The sequence below is a fragment of the Lutra lutra genome, chromosome 1 (genome assembly GCF_902655055.1).
Source record: "Lutra lutra chromosome 1, mLutLut1.2, whole genome shotgun sequence".
NCBI lineage: Eukaryota > Metazoa > Chordata > Mammalia > Carnivora > Mustelidae > Lutra > Lutra lutra.
In genome coordinates, this window is record NC_062278.1 from 3,774,994 (window position 1) to 3,793,239 (window position 18,246).

The following is an 18,246-nucleotide window of genomic DNA, read 5'->3' on the forward strand; positions in this document are numbered from 1 at the left end:
GGTTCGGACAGCGCACCGCCCGACAGGAAGGCACCCCCGGCAGGGAGACTGGCTCCCTCCTTGTGGGGGGACACGGGTGTGCTTGGGAACAGCAGGATCGTTCCCAAACTCAGGACCAGAGTCGTATGTTCTCTGTGAAAATGGTTAAAAAAAAAAAAAAAATTTTTATCCTAGTGAAACCTGCATCACCTAAAATTTTCCATCTTAAGCACTTTTAAGTGCCCGGTCCTGCAGCATTAAGTCCTTGCACGTAGCTCTGTGAACTTCACCCCTGTCCATCTTCCCAAATGGAAACTCTGCCTTCCCCGACATCCCTGCGACCTCTGTCTCTGCAAAGAAGGAAGTGCCTTATAGGAGGTCGCTGGGTCCCTAGGTTCCTCGTACAAGGACAGCTGCATGGTGTCTGTCCTTTTGCAACTGGCTGTCTCACTCAGCTGTCAGATTGACCCCCCCTGGGAAGGCCGGACGTTATCCCATCACAGAGACGTACGCAGGGGTCCTATTTTGTTATCTGTTCCTCCAGCAATGGACACTTGGGTTCCTTTCACATGTTGGCTGTCGTGAGCAATGATGCTCACGACATTTTGTTTTATAAAACAAAAACGGGCTGTGTTTGAACCTCTGTCACTTTCACAATTTGTTCCGTGTTTTTCTTTTCATTTTTGTGAACAAGGAAAATACTTCAGATTCCAGTGCTTATTTTTGGGTACATCTTTGCTGTGATGCTGAATAAGCCGGTGGTAAATTTTCTTTTCTTTTTTGGCCTTTTTTGGCGTGCCTCTTGTAGTTCTCACAACTTGCCTGGTCCCGTTGCTTCTGGAACCCGTGCAGATACAGTGGGGACCAGCGTGCTGTCAGACATGGGGCCCCTGTTCTCTGTCTGCCCCGTCTTCTTGCCCAGGGCATTTCTGTGGCTGACTGTCAGATGGACCTTTCATAGAGAGCAGAAGCTTTAAAAATCAGGGTCAGAGAAAGGATAAAGCAGGGTAGAGGCCAGACCCCATGAGAAAAACCACACAGTTGGGGTTGTTCTGGGCGTAGACCAAGCCATGAGCTTCCTGGCGGCCAGAGTGAAGATGCAGAGTCACCGTGTGGCCTCCCAGACCACACGGATGCCGTTGTACACACACGGTGTCTGTCTCGTCTGGATGCCCGGAGGCGGACACGGCACCCGAGTACCTTCCCTCCCGTCTCACGTCGCGCGAGGAAGGTTTGGCAGGAGCTCTTTCCAAGATGACAGTGACCTGGGACTCTCTCTCCCGTGGTGCGGTCTGCCCCGTCTCACTGGGTGCGTGTCTGCCGGCAGGTTCCCGCACCATCAGAGCACCACCATCACCCTCAAGAGGAGCCTGATTCTGTCCAGCCGGCACGGCATCCGGAGGAAGCTCGTCAGGCAGCTGGGCGAGCACAGGCGGGTCTACCAGTGCAGCATCTGCAGCAAGGTCTTCCAGAACAGCAGCAACCTGAGCAGGCATGTGCGCTCGCATGGTGAGTCCCGCGCGGCCACGGCCCGCAGACGCCCGCCCGGGGACGGGCCGGGGGAGGGGCTACCGAGGACCCCGCAGACACGCGCCCCAGGGACACACCTGGAGTTGCGAACCGGCTCCTTGTTGGTCTGCTCGCAGGCGACAAGCTGTTTAAGTGTGAGGAATGTGCCAAGTTGTTCAGCCGCAAGGAGAGCCTGAAGCAGCACGTCTCCTACAAGCACAGCAGGAACGAGGTGCGTGGGACCGGCTTCTGGCGTGACGTGGGGCCCGCGTGCAGCAGGGCAGGCTGCCAGGAGGAGGAGGCGGGGAGGGCATGGGGCAGGAGTGGGCAGCGGGCCCCAGGGAGGAGGCGGCAGGGCCCCCGGTGGCGTTTGCCCTGCGCTCCCGGAATGGGGCATTCTTCCTGGGCACCTGGACGGCAAGAGCGGAAATGGGCTCGTGTTCCTAAACCACGTGGGAGAGGGGCAGACAGCGGTGTGGACCGCAGGCTCGCGGAAGATGCCGGCGCGCGGGTCAGGGGACGCGTGCCGAGGTGGCCCGCCACCCCCCATCCTCTCCCGCGCTGATGGTGCTGCTGTCGCCAGGTGGATGGCGAGTACAGGTACCGGTGTGGCACTTGTGAAAAGACCTTCCGCATCGAGAGTGCGCTGGAGTTCCACAACTGCAGGACAGGTGAGCGGCGCCCGCCTCGCGGGTCCTCCTCGGGCCGCATGGCCACCGCGGCAGGTAGGACATGCCACCTCGCGTCTGTCGTCTCCCTCTACTGCACTTGCTTCAGAATAGCAACTCCTTGTCATGAAGGAGACACGGCTGGAAACTTGCCATGGGAAGGGGGACATGCGCCTGCCACCCTCTCAGTCCCCCCGGGCGGCCATGTGTGCCCCTCCTGAGGCTGGCGTGAGGTCGGGAGTGAGCAGAGGTGTGTGAGTGTCCTAGGACCCCGGGATTAGGACCTGTGGCCGGGTGGGGGGCAGTTCGGGAGGAGAGCTCTGCCTCCCTGCCGCCTTCACTGTCCGCTCTCTGATAGCCGTGACGCCTGGTGGCAGCCATGACAGTGCGAGGTGGCCGCCTGGCACAGACCAGCTGCGCTGCGAGCCCACTTCTGTTCCCCGTTTGGAGCCTCACTCGCTTATGTGCTTGGACAGCCTGTGGCTGGTGGCCTCTGTGGGCCTGGGCGAGCATGTCAGGCCCTGTCTGCTTATGATCCCAGTCCCCACAGAGAGGCTGGGCCCGGTGGCAGTGGACATAGAGACCCACTGGCTTGCCCCTCAGTTCTGAACTCCGGTCCTGTTGAGCCGTCTGTGTTGGTTCTTGGCCCCTCGTCTCTCAGAGACCCCCATGGGCAGCCGGCATCTGCTCCCGGCATCCACGGCTCCCTAGGTGTGCTCGGGTCCGGGGGTTCCTGATGGCCCCACGGCTTGTCTCTTCACCGCTCCTTGCTCCGTGATGGAGCTTCTGTGCGTGGCGGGCGCATCCCGTTTCCCCTGAGCTCCCTGCCTGCAGCATCCTTGGCTGTGGCCTGAAGGGGTGGCCTTGGAAGCTTCCAAGCGAACTAGCAGTGTGCTGTACCCCTGCATGCTGAGCTCTGCACCCTAAGAGCCCCCTTAAATCTGGGGGAGAGCCCCCCCGCTGCCTCCTTTGGTGCAGGGTCTGTCTGGAGCATGGGCTGCCGGTGTGGCCAGACTCAGGGTGGTGCCCTGTGTGGCTGCCTACAGTTCTGCAGGAGAGGCCATGGGGTCTCTGTGCTGTCCCCACGCCGTCCCCCCTCCAGCGCCCATGCCCTCGGCCACTGGGGGAGGAAGATCCACTAGTCCTCTCTGATCTCAGATTCTCTGGATGCAGAATGAGCAGAGCAGAAAGTAATAAAAGAAGTCCGAGCCGCTCCTTGTGCCCGCCAGCTTCTGGTCCGTTAACCGGGCGTGTGTTGTTTTCCGTTACACGGAAATAGCAGAGCTGCACTGAATCACTCTCCAAGGTTAGGAGTTTCAGACAGAAAATAGAATAAACCAGGAAACCGGGGTCCTTTCTGTAACGCATCATCTACAGCCTCACACTTTTCCACCGCACTCACATTAAGGGAACGTGTCCTCCGTGGACTGTCAAACCGCGGATTTCTGTGACGCAGGCAGGAGCTTTTGGAGATGTGTGGACGGATGGGTTTTGCTCAGGCGTTTGCTCAGCAGGACCTGTCCCCAGAGCTCATCTCAGTGGTCCTCGCGTTGTCCCTGACTGTCTAGGCAGAGCTGGAGAGCAGCACGGGCTCACGCCCAAGCCCTCGAGCACAGCATGCACCGTCAGCCTCCCGGGCCGCTCGGCTCCCCCAGACAAACACCGCCCCCCACAGTCTTCCTGCACCCCCACTAGCTCCCCCAGCATCCACCACCCCTCCCCCGAGTCCCTGTACCCCCACCAGCTCCCCCAGCCTCCCCCCTCCCCTCCCCCGAGTCCTTGTACCCCCACCAGCTCCCCCAGCCTCCCCCTCCCCTCCCCCATTGTCCCTTCACCACCCCCTGACCCCGCACCCCCACCAGGTGCCCGGTAACAGGCATTTGCTCTTCGTTGCTGCATTTTGTGGAAACACAGATACAGACCTTAAGGGCAGGGGTTGCTGGTGGCTGGTTACAGTTGGGACCGGGCGCCTGTCTGGCTTCCTGAGTTGGGGACGCGCCCGCCCCACAACAGGGATGGCTGCCTGCATGGGGCGGACTGGCCTCCGGCCGCTGAGCCCTCGGGAACGGCTGCAAGTGGGTTCTCAGCCTGCACCTGCCGGTGCTCATGACAGAGGAGGCCGGAGCCCAAGGACAGCACTGCCCCTTCCCCGGCTCGCAGGCCCCAGGACGCGGGCCACCTGCTCAGGGGTGGGGGCTCACCGCTGCTGATAAATGCCAGCCCGGGGTTGTGGGGGCATGTGCGTGTGTGGTTGTATGGGATCGTGAGTGGGGCTTGAGAGTGTGGGGGCGTATGAGAGTGTGAGGTGTTTGTCGGGGTGTTGGGTGTGGGGTGTGTCGGAGGGTGAGAGTGTGGGGTGTGAGTGGCTGTATGAGAGTGTGGGTGTGCAAGTGTGGGTGTGTGAGGGGGTGAGGGGGTAAGTGTGCGGTGTTTGTCAGAGTATGTGGTGTGTGAGAATGTGGGATGTGTGATTGAGTGTGGGTGTGAGAGTGTGGAATATGTGAGAGTATAGATGTGTATGTGTGAGTGTGGGGTGTGTGGGGGTGTGTGAGAGTGTGTGTGTCAGGTGTGGGTGAGTGTGGGTGTGTGTCTGTTAAGAGGGACCTAGAAGACAGTTGTGTGCCCAGTGGGAGAACCTGGGTGTCTGTGCGTGTGGACGGGGACAGGTGGCAGGGAAGGGACAGGGCAGGTGGGCCCTGGAGGGGCAGGCGGGGATGGAGCCCGGGGCGGCGGGGGAAGGACCCCACCTCCTCTGAGACCAGGGGTCGGGGCCGCAGTCGGGTCGGGTGCAGGGAGAAGGCTCAGACCAGTGGTCATTCAGGCCTGGCTCCTCCGGGGACACATCCCCAGATGCCAGGGAGGCGTGTGCGGCAGGGGCGAGGCGGGGCCAGCGGGGGAGCCGGTGTTCACTTCCCTCTGTGAGGACCAGCCGGCTCGGGCCCCTTGTGTGCTCCGCCGTGTGGTCCCGGTGCTCGGCCGAGGGTGGTGGCACCTTTCCCAGGGGGCTCAGCCCCCCTGCAGCTCTGCCCTCCCCCAGCCCCCCGGACTCCGGGCCTCCTCGCCGCTGCACCCCCACGGCCAGGATGCTGATCCCGTCTTGAGTGCCGTTTACCTAAAAGCTGCCGTGTGTCTGCTTGCTCTCCGGACAGATGACAAGACGTTCCAATGTGAGATGTGTTTCAGATTCTTCTCCACCAACAGCAACCTCTCCAAGCACAAGAAGAAGCACGGGGACAAGAAGTTCGCCTGCGAGGTCTGCAGCAAAATGTTCTACCGCAAGGACGTCATGCTGGACCACCAGAGGCGGCACCTGGAAGGTAAGCGCCGCGGCGCCGGGGGCTCGGAGCAGGGCCGGGGGCTCGGCCTCGTGGGGTGCCGCCTGCGATGCCCCCGTCCTCCGCGGCTCGGCGAGGCCCAGCCCGGTGCTGGCGGGGGGCCGACGGTGTGTTCGCGGGAACCCCCAGACATCCTGGTGTCCCATGCCGAGAGGGTGAAAATATCCGGACTCTGTTATTAACTATTTTTTTTAGAAATCCGGACTCTATTTTTTTTTCTTTTAGGAATCTGGACTGTCTAGCATTGAGGACTACGCAGTCCTTAAAAGCATTTCTTCAGAGTCTCTCACTCTCTTGAGAAAATGCTTTTGATAGGAGAGAAAGTGGGGAGTAAACAGCGTATGAAATTGGGGAGGGGGTGACCTTGCAGCCTCGGCACAGAGCAGAATGTTCTGGGGAGACGTCGCGGCTGGGGCCGTATGTAATTTCCCCCGTGCCCCTCAGGCGCTCTGCGGGCCCCTGATGACCCCTCCCGCTGGGGGCTGACAGGAAGCCGGCTGCAGGGGAAGCTGGGGCGGTGGGTTCAGCAGCGGGTGGGGGGAGGGCCGCACTGTGGGGGGGTGAGCTAGGATGGGGCTGGGGGTGGCCGTGCAGGGCAGACGGGAGCGCCGTGTGGGAGGGTGCCCGGGCCGCGGGTGTGAGCCGGGCGCTCCCGCCCAGGCTTTCTCGGAGAACTGGCCCAGACAGATCCTCTTTGAATCGGCATCTTCGTTGTGATCGTCCCGGTTAGTCCCCCAAAAGCCACGTCCCCCTTGCAGACCAGCCCGCGGTAAGCGGCCCTGGCTGGCCACAGCACCTTTCTGTAAAAGCTTGAGAAGAGCCATTTGAGAAAGGATTACAGATGATGTTCAGGCGTGTTGGAAAAGAAATAAGAGTCGCGTGCAGGGTGTACCCGGGGCACGCGGCTGTGCGGCTGTGCGTAGACACGTATCCGGACTCTTCCGAGGAAGACGGGTCCCTCCTGTAGGAATTTCGCACCCACTTCTCTGCTCAACTGTCGCCCACGTGGCTTCGGGAAATGCACCTCTTTTCTCTCTGTGACCCTTCGGGCGGGGGCACCTGGGCCTCTCCTGCTGAACCTGGTGCCCACTTTGTGCCTGCAGAGCCCCGGGCAGGCCCCACTGTGCCTTGGTTTCCCCCTAGGCTGGTGAGTGGCCGCGCCAGCCCCTGCTGGTGGAGCCCCAAGCCCTGTGTGCCACCTGCCAGCGGCCTGCCGGGGTCAGCGTCTCCTGATGGGCGGGCACGCGGGCTGCGTCTTGTAACTACTTTTCACCACGTTCGACAGCCGACACACGAGGCTGATCATTTTCTGCAGGAACGAATGGACGAGGCTCGTGGTTCCCCTTGCCGTCAGAGCCTAGTCTCAGCCACTGCTTCTGCTCGCTGCACTTTATGCCGCTGGCAGCCTTTGGGGATGATGGGTTTTCACGTCCCCTCGAGTGGGCGTTCTTAAGTCCGGCCCTGCAGTCCCTTGGTGGGATGCGGGAATGGTCCAGAACAGGTCCACTGGGTGGAAAGGCACTGAGAGCAAATTTCTCTTTTATCGAACGATACACTGTTCCTGTGAGCTTCTAGAAATCCATTTTGATCCCAGGTATGAACAGTGAGGTCTTCAAACCTTAAGGAGTCCCTTGTCACTTGGTTTTTCTCCCTGATCCTGATTGACTGATTTAATTTGCAAGGATGAATATCGGTATCTTTTTGACCAAAACGGTCATCCCTGAGAATCCTACGTTGGCCTTGAGCGCTGGGATTGAAGGAGACTCCTTTCTTCAGCGTGAGCTCAGCGTAGCTCTCCAACACCGTAAAACTCCGAACCCCCTTGTGTTTTCACACGCTTCGGGAGCACGAGCCGTGCCATGGTTTGCTGGGGGTGCGTGTAGCCGCTCTTGGCCTGGTGTCCGAAGGAGCACTGGTTCCTGTGGTGCGTGCTGGGGGCGCCAGCCCTGCCCCCGCCGCCCAGGCAGCCACGCCAGCCGAGCGGCAGGTGCCCAGCACGCGTGTGCTCCCGTGTATTCACTCTCTCGCTTGGTGGGGGGCGTTCCAGGCGTGCGGCGGGTGAAGCGGGAAGACCTGGACGCTGGTGGCGAGAATCTGGTCCGCTACAAGAAGGAGCCCTCGGGATGCCCCGTGTGCGGCAAGGTAACCGTCTCCCTTCTGGAACCGAGCTGGGAGCCCCACCCAGCCTGCAGCTAAGGCCCCGAGCTGCAGGAAAGGTTTCTGAGTGCGCAAACGGATGCACGGGTCATCGCGAGCGCCAGCGCCCACGCGTGTCTTACACTGTCGTTGTCCTTGCATGATGCTGGGATGCGTCTCCTGCGAGTGAGCTAAGGCTGTGTCTTCTCCTCCGCGGCTGGTTTTCCCCCTGAGCCCCTCCTGGAGCTCGCCCTCTCCTCCTCAGCGCCCCTGCCACGCGTCCTTGTGGCGGAAGACCTGAGTGTGGGGTCCTGAAGACACGGGGAGGCCCGGGGCCTTCCCTTCGTCCCAGCAGAGCCGGTCTAAGTGCCGACCCGCCCCATGGCCGTGGGCGCTCCGGGTGAGCGAGGCGGGACGCCACCCTTAGGGGCAGGTGCCTCTGAGGCAGGCCGTCCGGGGCCGTGTCCGGCGGGGCGGCCTTCTGTCAGCATCGTGCCCGGACCCCGTGCCGGCACTGCCGTCCAGGGTGCGCCAGGTTGCACGTAAAATGGTGCTGTTCTTTGTGAGCAAGACGAGAGTGTGGCTGCTCGTCCCTCAGACTCGCACCCCAGGACTCAGGAGTTTGCAAAGCTCATGGGTCCCCAGGGCTGGAGCTCCTGTCCCTCCCTTACACAGAGCACCTGCTGCTCACGTAGGCTCCATGCTGCCACAAGGGGGCGGTGTGTGACCACCAATGGGCGCGTGGGGGTGTGGTGGGGGGAGGGGAGCTGTTGCTGTCTCAGCCTCCCCCAGTCCCACCCCCCTCCCCCAGAGCGCCAGGTGCTGGGGCCCTGAAGCCAGGGTACAGCCCCGCTGTCCCCGGGTCTGGACACCAGAGAGGTGAAGGTTACCAGCCCACGGCCAGTTGCGACGCGGCCCAGCCCACGGCCACGGGGTGACATGGCCACCTCTCTTGACCTTTTCAAGGGAGAAAATGGAAATCCGTGTTTCCATGTGGAATTTCCTGACGTTTTTCAAACCACAAAGCAAACCAGTCAGCAGGATAGAATGGCCTGGGAGTCCCATGTTGGCATGTGCCCTGGAGTGTGGGTTTGGGGACTGGCGAGGCTAGAGGGAGGGGGAGCTGGTGCCAGGGGTCTTCCCGTGAGCCCAGCAGCCAGGCCCAGCTTGGGGGCGGGGGGTGAGCAGATCACCTGCTCACCCATGTCCGTGTTCATGTGTCCTTCTCACCCTCCCTGCTGTCCGCCGGACAGAGCCTGTGTCCGTGTCCATGTGTCCTGGTCACCCTCCCTGCTCTCCATGGAGCCCTTGTCCGTATCCGTGTGTCCTGGTCAACCCAGACTTAATCACGGACTCTCGGGGAGCACAGGCACCATGTCCCTTCGATGCCCTTGGTAGATCACAGGTGTGAAACCACCTAGCCCTTGACGGCATTCAGACACATTTTATTCAGTGACACATTCATTGCGTTTGCATGGAGGGTCTGGACAGGAAGGGAGAGAGCTCAGATGTTTCTAACGCTGAAATCTCGGCTGCTCCCAATGAGTCTTGTCTTTAACCCCGTTGCCTTGAGAAGACAGGGCTGTTGGCGATACCTGCTGCCTCTGCCCCTCCCCAGGAGGCCTGCCTTCCCTACTGTCCGTCCTCTCACGCAGCGCCCCAGGGCCGTGGTCACAGGGTGGTTAGCCCCAAGTACCTTGAAAATCTGGAAAAGAGAAGTCCCATGAAGACACTAGCCTCCTGTGCCTTGTGAATCGTTTCCCTTCATTCATCTCTCATGTTCTCCTGCAGTGCGTGGGGTGAGGCAGGCTGGAGGAGACCTGCTCTCTGGGTTACGTGCCCTTGGGACTTGCCATCCAGACGGGTGCTCTCAGATCAGGAGGGCCTGCAGGTGGCCTCTGCTGCCATTTCATCCCTGGGGCTCTGTGCCAGAGGGCACGGGGTCCCCAGCATCCCAGCCCGGCCCCAGCATCCCAGCCCGGCCCCACTGGGGGTATATGGGGACATGTGTGAGCCTCTGCACTAGCCACTGCACTAGACCAGAGACAGCAGGTTGGGGGAGTTGGCATGAATTGTACCTGAAGCCTGGTGCCCATCCTGGGGGTGGCACTCTCCCTCGGTACACTCTCAGAAGATCCCAGCCAGTTCTGTGATTTTCCACCTTCTTGAAAGGCCCCGTCCTAGGGAAATATCTAAGTGAGTGAATAAACGGAGGCAGATCGCACTGCCAGTGGAGACGAGAGGACAGTTGGTTCCCCGGGACAAAACAGGCTCATACTGAGACCATCACTGGCTCGCGCTCACGCCTGACTCCAGCCCCGAGGTGGGTCTCGGGCAGGCATCCAGTGTGTCCCTGCCTGGTTCCGGTCTGTGAGGTCCCGCCCCTCTGCCCGCAGGTGTTCTCCTGCAGAAGCAACATGAACAAGCACCTGCTGACCCACGGCGACAAGAAGTACACCTGTGAGATCTGCGGCCGCAAGTTCTTCCGCGTGGACGTGCTCAGGGACCACATCCACGTCCACTTCAAGGTGCTGCCCAGCGCCGCCCTGGCCCAGGGAGCTCACGTGGCAGCATAGCAGGCCCTCGCGGCCAGCGTCCCAAAACACTTGTCCGCTTGGCCTGTCTTCTGGCGGGCGCTCGTGACCCCCTGCCGCTTCTCGGGCCCCTGCGGCGGGGCTCACGTGACAGTTCCTCCGTTCTGGGTGCTTCCTGGTGAGGACAGCAAGGAGGTGGGAGTGGGGGTGCCGTGAGGATTCGGGGTCATGGTTAAGGGCAGAAGGGCCCATCCAGGGAGCAAAGGAGGAAATCCTAGGTGGTGCCGAGGGCAGATGGAGACGGTGAGTGCGGGCCCCAGAGACGCGCCAGAGCACGGCGACCGGTCCTGGCAGTTCCAGCTCCGGGTGCGGGCTGGGGCTTCACTGGGCAGGTGGAAATCCAAGGCAGGGGAGGAGGTGAGGCAGGAGTGTGGAAGGCGCCCCCAGCGCAGGGGCTGAGCCACGTGGACGAAGCTGGGGCCAGAGAAAGGGCCCAGGAGCATGTGGGGGCCTCGGCCGGGGCTTGGGGGACTTAGACCTCCATTTGCCCCCACCTGAGCCCTGGGAATGGGGGCCCGGAAACCTGCCGGGGAAGGATGCTTTCCCGAGGATCCGATGAGACGCAGCAGAGGCGCAGGGCCTGGCTGGTCTGAGCGCCCGTCCCGGGGCAGCCTTCCTCCAGCAGGTGCTGCTGCTTCTCCGCTAACGGGAGCCTGAGTAAGAAACACAACAGTAGGCCCTTGTGAAAACCTCCCCTCTGCTCCGGGAGGGAAGGGGCAGACAGGATAGCGGACTTCCCGAAGGAGGCCTGTCCATCCTTCTCGGAATCGCAGGTCCCGTGTACGAGGGAGACTGGCCGGCTGTGGTGCGCCGCTTGGCGGCCGCGGCTGGGAAACGGGCCGCAGCAAGGAGGTCCGCTGGGTCCCCGCGAGGAGCAGACAAGATCCAGGGGAGCCGAGCCCCCCATCCCCCTCCGCCGCAGGCAAGGCCTCTTCCGCCCGGCCTGGCCTCAGCCCCGCTGTGGGCCCGCAGCTGCTCGCGGGAGCTTCTCTGACCTGTGACGGGACGACTGAAGTGTTCCTCATGGTCTTTTTCAGAGAAGTAATAATTTTTGGCACAATCCGTGCCAGGTCATATGGAAACAGGCCTTAGAGAGCACCGATCCCTTCCCAGGGGGCGAGGGGGTGACTGATCCCATCACAGCCGGGGACACTAGCATCCCCAAGACCAGGCAGGATCCTGGCGGGCTTCCTGCCGGGATGTGGGCTGCACGCAGGGGCCCAGGGAGCCCCGAGGGAGGCGGCAAGCAGGACCCCCACGTGGGACTTCCGGGCGGCCGAGAGGCGTTGCTGCCTCCTGCGTGTGGGGCAGCCCCGCTACTGCCGGGGGCGCGACTAAGCCGTCAGCGCCTCTCCCACCCTGCGCTCCAGGACATCGCGCTGATGGACGACCACCAGAGGGAGGAGTTTATCGGCAAGATCGGCATCTCCTCGGAGGAGAACGACGACAACTCAGACACGAGCGCGGACTCGGAGCCTCACAAGTACAGCTGCAAGCGGTGCCAGGTAACCCGGCCCCCCAGCCCCGCTCCACAGCCCCCCCACCCCGCGCACCCCGGCTGTCATCCTGCACAGAGGCCTGCGTGGGATCCTGCCCGTGCCACGCGCCTCCTGGGCGGGGCGGAGGTGGTGGCTCCCTTCTTGACCACGGTCTCAGACCGGGCGCTGACCTGCACGCCGCCGAGGGGCCGGCCTGGGTGGGGGCCGGTGGCTGGAGGCCGAGCTGCACCTCTGCAGCCACCAGCCGTGGAGCGCAGGTCCCTGTGTGAGGCTTTGGCGGCCGCAGACCAGGCACCTCTGTGCTCGTCGCAGCACCTGGTATGGAGCCTTCAGGGCCGGCAGGTGGAGATCGACTGGGTGGGGAGCTGAGAGGCCCAGGGGTGGGCCGGTCTGGAGGGCAGGTCAGCGGGCGCCCGCCTCCAGCACCCCTGTGCACTCCACACTTGGAGGCATCCCTCTCTGTCCGGCTGGGGCGCCTCGGTGTGCGGCGGGGCCTCGGGAGCTGGGGGCCGGAAGGCCACCAGCTGGGGTGTTCTGGGGGTGACGGGTGCGCCCATTGGCAGCTGACCTTCGGCCGGGGGAAGGAGTACCTGAAGCACATCATGGAGGTCCACAAGGAGAAGGGCTACGGCTGCAGCATCTGCAACCGCCGCTTCGCCCTCAAGGCCACGTACCACGCTCACATGGTCATCCACCGCGAGAACCTGCCAGACCCCAACGTGCAGAAGTGAGGAGGCCTCCAGGGGCTGGGGGCTGCAGGGGCTGGCCTCATGCCATGGTGGGGGGGGCACGTTCCCTTCGGGGAGGCAGCTGCTCTGATGCCGAGTCCGTCTCCCCGGGGAGCCCCGAGGCTGGGCCTGGAGGGAAGCGGGCCGACCTCGCCCGTCCTGTGCATCGTGGGTCCTGTCTTCCTCGCCCTGCTGGCCTCACAGCATAACAGAGTGCTTCCCGGCCTGCCCGCAGAGCCACCAGAAACCCCCTCTCCCCACCGAGGTCAGGCTCCTGGGGTGCAGCCCCGCGGCTGCTGTAGCCCATGCTTAGTGCTGCGTTCAAGGGCCTCGAGCCAGCGGCCCCGGGCAGAGGCTGGAGTAGCGGGCTCGGGCTGCGGGGCACAGGGCCCCCGATTCGCCCCAGCAGTGAGGTGCACCGTCTCAGTTCTGGGGGCCCAAGATCGAGGGGTCAGCGGGGCTGGCTCCTTCTGGAGGGGGCAGCAGTTCTGGGCCTCCCTGCTTGGCGGACAGACGCTGCCTTCCCGTGACCTCACGTGGTCTTCCATCTGTGTGAGTCTGGGGCCTAAGGACACCCGTCCTTCTACCCCGCCCGCCCCCATGACCTTGTGTCTCACGTGACGACCTCTGTAAAGACCGTTTCCAAATGTGGTTGGGGTTTGAGGTGCTGAGTATCAGGGCAGCGGCCTGTGCCTTTTGAGGGGCACCGTTCAGCCCTGTTGGAGGTGGAAGTCCTCGTGCATCTTGCCCCGGTAGTGGCTTTGTTGCCTGCCCTTAGCCCAGGCAGGGCGTGGGGGTGGGGTGCTGCGGCCGCCGGCCTGCTGAGGCTCCCGTTTGCCTCCAGGTACATCCACCCGTGTGAGATCTGCGGGCGCATCTTCAACAGCATCGGGAATCTGGAGCGGCACAAACTCATCCACACGGGTAGGGCCCTGCCACGGGGACCAGGCCGGCCGGGGTGTCCTCCTGCTCCCTGCTCCCGCAGCCGCACACCCCTCGTCCATGCCTTTTTCTGGCTTCTCCCGTCCTGGGGCCCTTGTCACCGCTTCTGACCCCGGCTTGGACCCCTGCCCCATGGCTCCGGGTCCCGGCGACCTTCCCAGCGCCCTGGAGCCTGTGGTAGGCTTCTGTGCAGGCAGAGGGAGCGCTGGAGGCAGCGTGCTGTGCTCCTGTCCCGACGCTCCTCCTTCGCTGTCCTTGTGCTGTGAGCGCGGATACGGGCCTGCGGGTTCACGTTCTGATGCTCTTGTTGCTCAGGTGTCAAGAGCCACGCCTGCGAGCAGTGCGGGAAGTCCTTCGCGCGGAAGGACATGCTGAAGGAGCACATGCGCGTGCACGACAACATCCGGGAGTACCTGTGTGCCGAGTGCGGGAAAGGTACGGGCGCGGGGTGCGCGCGGGAGAGGTGAGGGGACGTGTGGATTGGGTGGGCGCGGGGCTGGCTGGGCATGGGGCACGCACAGGAGAGGGATGGTGTGGGGGCCCGGAGCCTGGCGGGCACGGGGCTGCATGGGCGCGGGGCGTGCGTGGGAGAGGTAAAAGGACGCAGGATTGGGTGGGTGCTGGTCGGGCACGGGTGAGGTACGGGGACATGGGGCCCGGCAGGCACGGGCCTGGGTGGGCATGGGGTGCGCACAGGAGAGGTACGGGGATGCGCGATTAGGTGGGTGCAGGGCGGGTGCGGGAGAGGTACAGGGATGTGGGGTCAGGTGGGCGCGGGGCATGCACAGGAGAGATGGGGCGGGCACGGCCCGGCGGCCGCAGGGCTCGGTGGGCTCGGGGCATGCGCGGGAGAGGTACAGGGGCACGCGGATTGAGTGGGCACAGGGCAGTCGCAAGAAAGGTACGGGGGACAGGAAAGGTATGGGGGCACTGGTCAGGACGAGCTTGGGCTGTCACCTGCGGGCGCAGCCAGCACATGGAGCCAGGGAGCGCCTGCCAGGACAGGATTTAAGTGAGAGGTTAGAGGAAAAATAGGACCATCACAAGGAGAGAACATGAGTTTTAAAGTGGGCAAGCAGCCTGGCCAAGGGTCCTGGGAAGCACCGAGTAATTCTAAGAACCGCCGTGTGTTCTGCACACACACGCAGAATCTCCAGCTCTCACCGCCTGCTAACCGGAAGCAGTGACGTGTTAAATAGCGATTTATTGTGACCAGCGAGGGCTGTGACCTTCATTTTAATCAGACGAAATTAGTTGAACAATAATAAACTTAAAAAATATCTCACATCCCTAAGTAAAATGGGGAGAAAAGGTCATCCTGCTACATGGTAAATGTTTAACCCATTTCTGTTTAAACAAAACAAAACCGTGTAGAAGAAAGGGAGTGCGGAGCTTCTCAGGCTGTCACCAGCGGCCACCAGCACCGTCTGTGGCAGTGGCAGCAGGACCGTTCCTTCAGGGACACAAGGCACATCAGGGCTGTTGGCTTTGCTGTTATATCTTTTAAAATTGTGCATTTTTATAAAGCCTTTCTTTTTCCTTTACTTGGTTTTTTAAATTAAAGAAAAAAAGACCGAAGAGAACACCAGTGTCTTACCGTGCCTCTCCCTGGGTAAGCCGTTAGCAGGTGTAAAATTGACGACACGCAGAAGCTTGGAAGAGTGACCTGCAGGGAAAGCAAAACGTGATCCTCCCCCTGCCCCCACCCTGCCCTTGATCCCCATCTGCCTCTCCAGAGGTGACGGTTTCTTGTCCGTCCCCCAGGGTCACTTTGTGCAAAGGAAATGCACAGATTCCTTCCCTGGAAAAGCAGTGCAGGCCCCTAGCCCCAAACAAAGTGGCGCACAAGGTGAAGTTGTCGCTCCCGCCTCAGACCCGTTACGCTCTGGAGAACCATTGTCACCATTCTGCAGGAACATTCTAGAAGTCTCTGTGCTTCTCTTAGTGATGTCCTGGCTCTCCCAGCCCCTTTTCTCACTTGTGGGAAGGGACAGTGTTGAGCACCACAGAGACAGGGAGGGTGAGAGGTAGACCTTGTAGGGATGCCCCCTCCCAGGGGGCAGACGCCACACCTGGGTTCCCCCAGGGGGCCTGGCAGAACAGGGGCAGCTGCCCAGGGTGGGCACTGAGGTCAGAGTCACATCTTACAATGTTATATACTTGGTCATATCAAAAGTGTGCTTAAAATTTAGTTCCGTGATTTTGTCCACGAATTCTGAAGACTTTTTATAAGTGCTAGTGTTAATACTTGGACTAACATGTTATTTCACACAAATTAAATTATCGGTGTGGTCAGTTTGCTTTCGGATTAGTTATTACCACGTACAAGCAAATGCCTGTGTTTATCTGTTTTTTTTTTCTGTACTTTGCTTTTTTATTTACTTAGAAATTCATTTCAGAGCGTTTTCATGTCAGAATGGGTAAAATGGCCTTAATGTGGCTCTCAGAACCTTGATAGGGGCTCTGTCCTGCAGATTCCTGTAACCAGACCGTTGCTTCTGTATTAAGGGCTTTTTTGTCTTCTTTCATTATAAACAGTGCTGCAGGAAATACTCTTGATTACTGTTTGTTACTTTACTTCTTTTCCCCCCAAATCCTAGGCCTGCGTGGGATTTATTCAGGGGAGAGGCTGTTAGGAATGACGGGAGTTTCAGCCCCAGCAGCAGGAGGAGTCAGGATACCCAGGAAAATACCGGGTTCTGAATCGCTCGGCGTGCCATGAAGTATTTGGGACAGGCCCTGGGGAGACAGCTGTGGGGCCTGCATGCAGAAAGCCACCGGGGATTTAAAGATGTAAAGAGGGCCGCCCCCCACCCTGTTCCAGATCTGGGAATTCTACCCATTTAAAACCCCAGCAGCTGGCCCAGAGTAAGTTGTAAATGGGATGCAGAGTGAATCCAGATCCCAACAGAAGGAGGCTTCAGATTTCCACCGCATGGCAGTCATGCTTATTTTAAAGCTGTTCGCAGATCTTTTTTAAAATGGAAAGAGAAGTGTGGTTTGTCACTGACACGGGCTGTGATGGGGGGTCAGAATGGGGAGTCTTTCCTTCTATGCATTTTCTTTTTATGACCGTGTGTTATTTTGTAACGTAGCATCCGTTCATTTTAGATGCATGTGGGAGAGATGCAGGTGTGGGGCAAGACAGCAGGGACTGGTTCTCTTCTGTTCGTCTTCTCTGCCATGGTCCCATCAAGGCCAGAGCCAAGATGCCCCTATGCCTGGCACAGCCTGGGGGGCAGCCGGTGCAGGGGAAGGGAAGGAGGCAGGCGGACTCGTGGACCTTGGGTGGGAGTGTATATTGCTACAGTTGGGGTGAGCTGCTGGGCGCTGTTAGCTGCAGTTAAAACATAATGTAGCACTGTTTGTGACAGAGAGTAGCTCGAAACGTGGGTGCTATTTCCGTTGGCCTCAGGGCCCTTGCACTGGCTGTTCCCTCCACCAGAAATGCTGTTCCCCCAAGTAGCTTTCAGCCCCTCTCACACTCCTTCCGGACAGCTGTTTAGATGCGTCCTCTAAGAAGACCCCCGTCTGTCCCCCGGGATGAGCTAGCTTCTGGGCCACATCCATTCCTTCCATTCCTGTCCCTGCTCCATCCTGCTTCTCTTCATCCCTTCCCATGTGGTGCTTGGCCTCTGTTTGGCCCTATCCGTGTGCAGCTGGGGCCGGGCTTGGCGCACAGCCCAGCCTCTGGCCCTCAGAGCAGAGCTGGTCCCGTGGCAGGCGCTGGCATGGCAGGTGTCTGAGAATGGACAGACACCGGCTGGGAGTGGGGCTGAGTGCTGAGCGCAGCATGGCCGTAGGTGTGCACCGGCCAGACCACGTGTCAGGGTGAAGAACAAGGGTGGCACAGACAGAGGGGACCGCACCTTGGCGGGGGGCAGGGGCATTCTGAGTAACTGAACACGCTCAGCAGTGTCCCCGGGTGCCCGTGGGACCTGGTGGCGCTGCTGAGTGCCATCCTCGGGGCTGACCTCTCATTGCCGGTAGCTTTTCCACGGAGTTTGTGGGACTTTTTTCATCAAAAAGTTAAAAATAATTTTTTAAGGGGCAAGCGCTGTTCTGAAGTCAGCGCTGGGCCCACCTGTGTCTTCCTGTCCTGTAGCCTCCAGAGCCTTTTCTGGTGGACGGTCACCCAGGCCCCTGCCTGTCTGCCGGCTCGGGTGGGGGTAGTTCTTGTGGCCCCCAGCAGGCTGGGGTCTGTTAGGGGCAGGGCTGGCTGAGACCCAGCTCCACCTCCCTGGCACAGGCAGTCTTCTGGGAACCTGGTGGGACTCTGGTCAGGCACTGCGATCTGCCACGGCTGTCCCCGAGGACGGTCCTGGAGGTGGGCTGCGTCTGCCCCGCTCCGGTGCCCCTTTGGTCATCTGTGTGTGGTTCCAAGTCTGCTGCCCACTGCCCACTGCCCCTGCCCGGTTCAGCTTGCGGCCGGCAGGACTGGACGCTGCTGGCTTTGTGCGTGGGAACCACCACCCACCTGCTCCGCGGCCCCCTTAGTGCTCCCCATCAGCCCTGCCCACCTGGTGGGCGTCCTGGACTGGGACGCCCACCGCGGACTCCCACCCATAGGGGACCAGCCCACCCCGCCTCTGACTCCCACCCTATACCAGGCCCCCTGCCACTGACTCACACCATGTACCAGGGACATCCCTTCTCGACTGGCCCAAGTTGGTGAGGCTGTAATTTGTCGCCCGTCCTTTAGCGAAGGGGCGTTGAGCTAGAGGCGGTGTGAAGGTTGGAGCCCACACCTTTCGGCATCGGCGGTCCGGAGCACTGACTTCTCATCTCAGTGTTTGCGCCGTTGGGATCCACAGCAGCTCGGGCAGGCTGACCCCCCTCCCCCACCTCAGATAACT

At 61.1% G+C, this 18,246-nt stretch overlaps 1 protein-coding gene across 6 annotated transcripts in view; it reads left to right on the forward strand.

The window, feature by feature from the left end:
* The window catches only part of PRDM15 (PR/SET domain 15), a 61,108-nt gene that overhangs the window by 33,670 nt on the left and 9,192 nt on the right, over nucleotides 1-18,246 (forward strand). For all 6 annotated transcript variants that reach the window (XM_047719676.1, XM_047719668.1, XM_047719685.1 and 3 more), the window contains 10 exons: nucleotides 1,307-1,488; nucleotides 1,626-1,720; nucleotides 2,072-2,159; nucleotides 5,306-5,473; nucleotides 7,539-7,633; nucleotides 10,024-10,155; nucleotides 11,592-11,726; nucleotides 12,284-12,447; nucleotides 13,293-13,372; nucleotides 13,706-13,825. In XM_047719676.1, coding sequence (XP_047575632.1) covers nucleotides 1,307-1,488; nucleotides 1,626-1,720; nucleotides 2,072-2,159; nucleotides 5,306-5,473; nucleotides 7,539-7,633; nucleotides 10,024-10,155; nucleotides 11,592-11,726; nucleotides 12,284-12,447; nucleotides 13,293-13,372; nucleotides 13,706-13,825 — 1,259 coding nt within the window. The remainder of the gene's footprint in view (nucleotides 1-1,306; nucleotides 1,489-1,625; nucleotides 1,721-2,071; nucleotides 2,160-5,305; nucleotides 5,474-7,538; nucleotides 7,634-10,023; nucleotides 10,156-11,591; nucleotides 11,727-12,283; nucleotides 12,448-13,292; nucleotides 13,373-13,705; nucleotides 13,826-18,246) is intronic.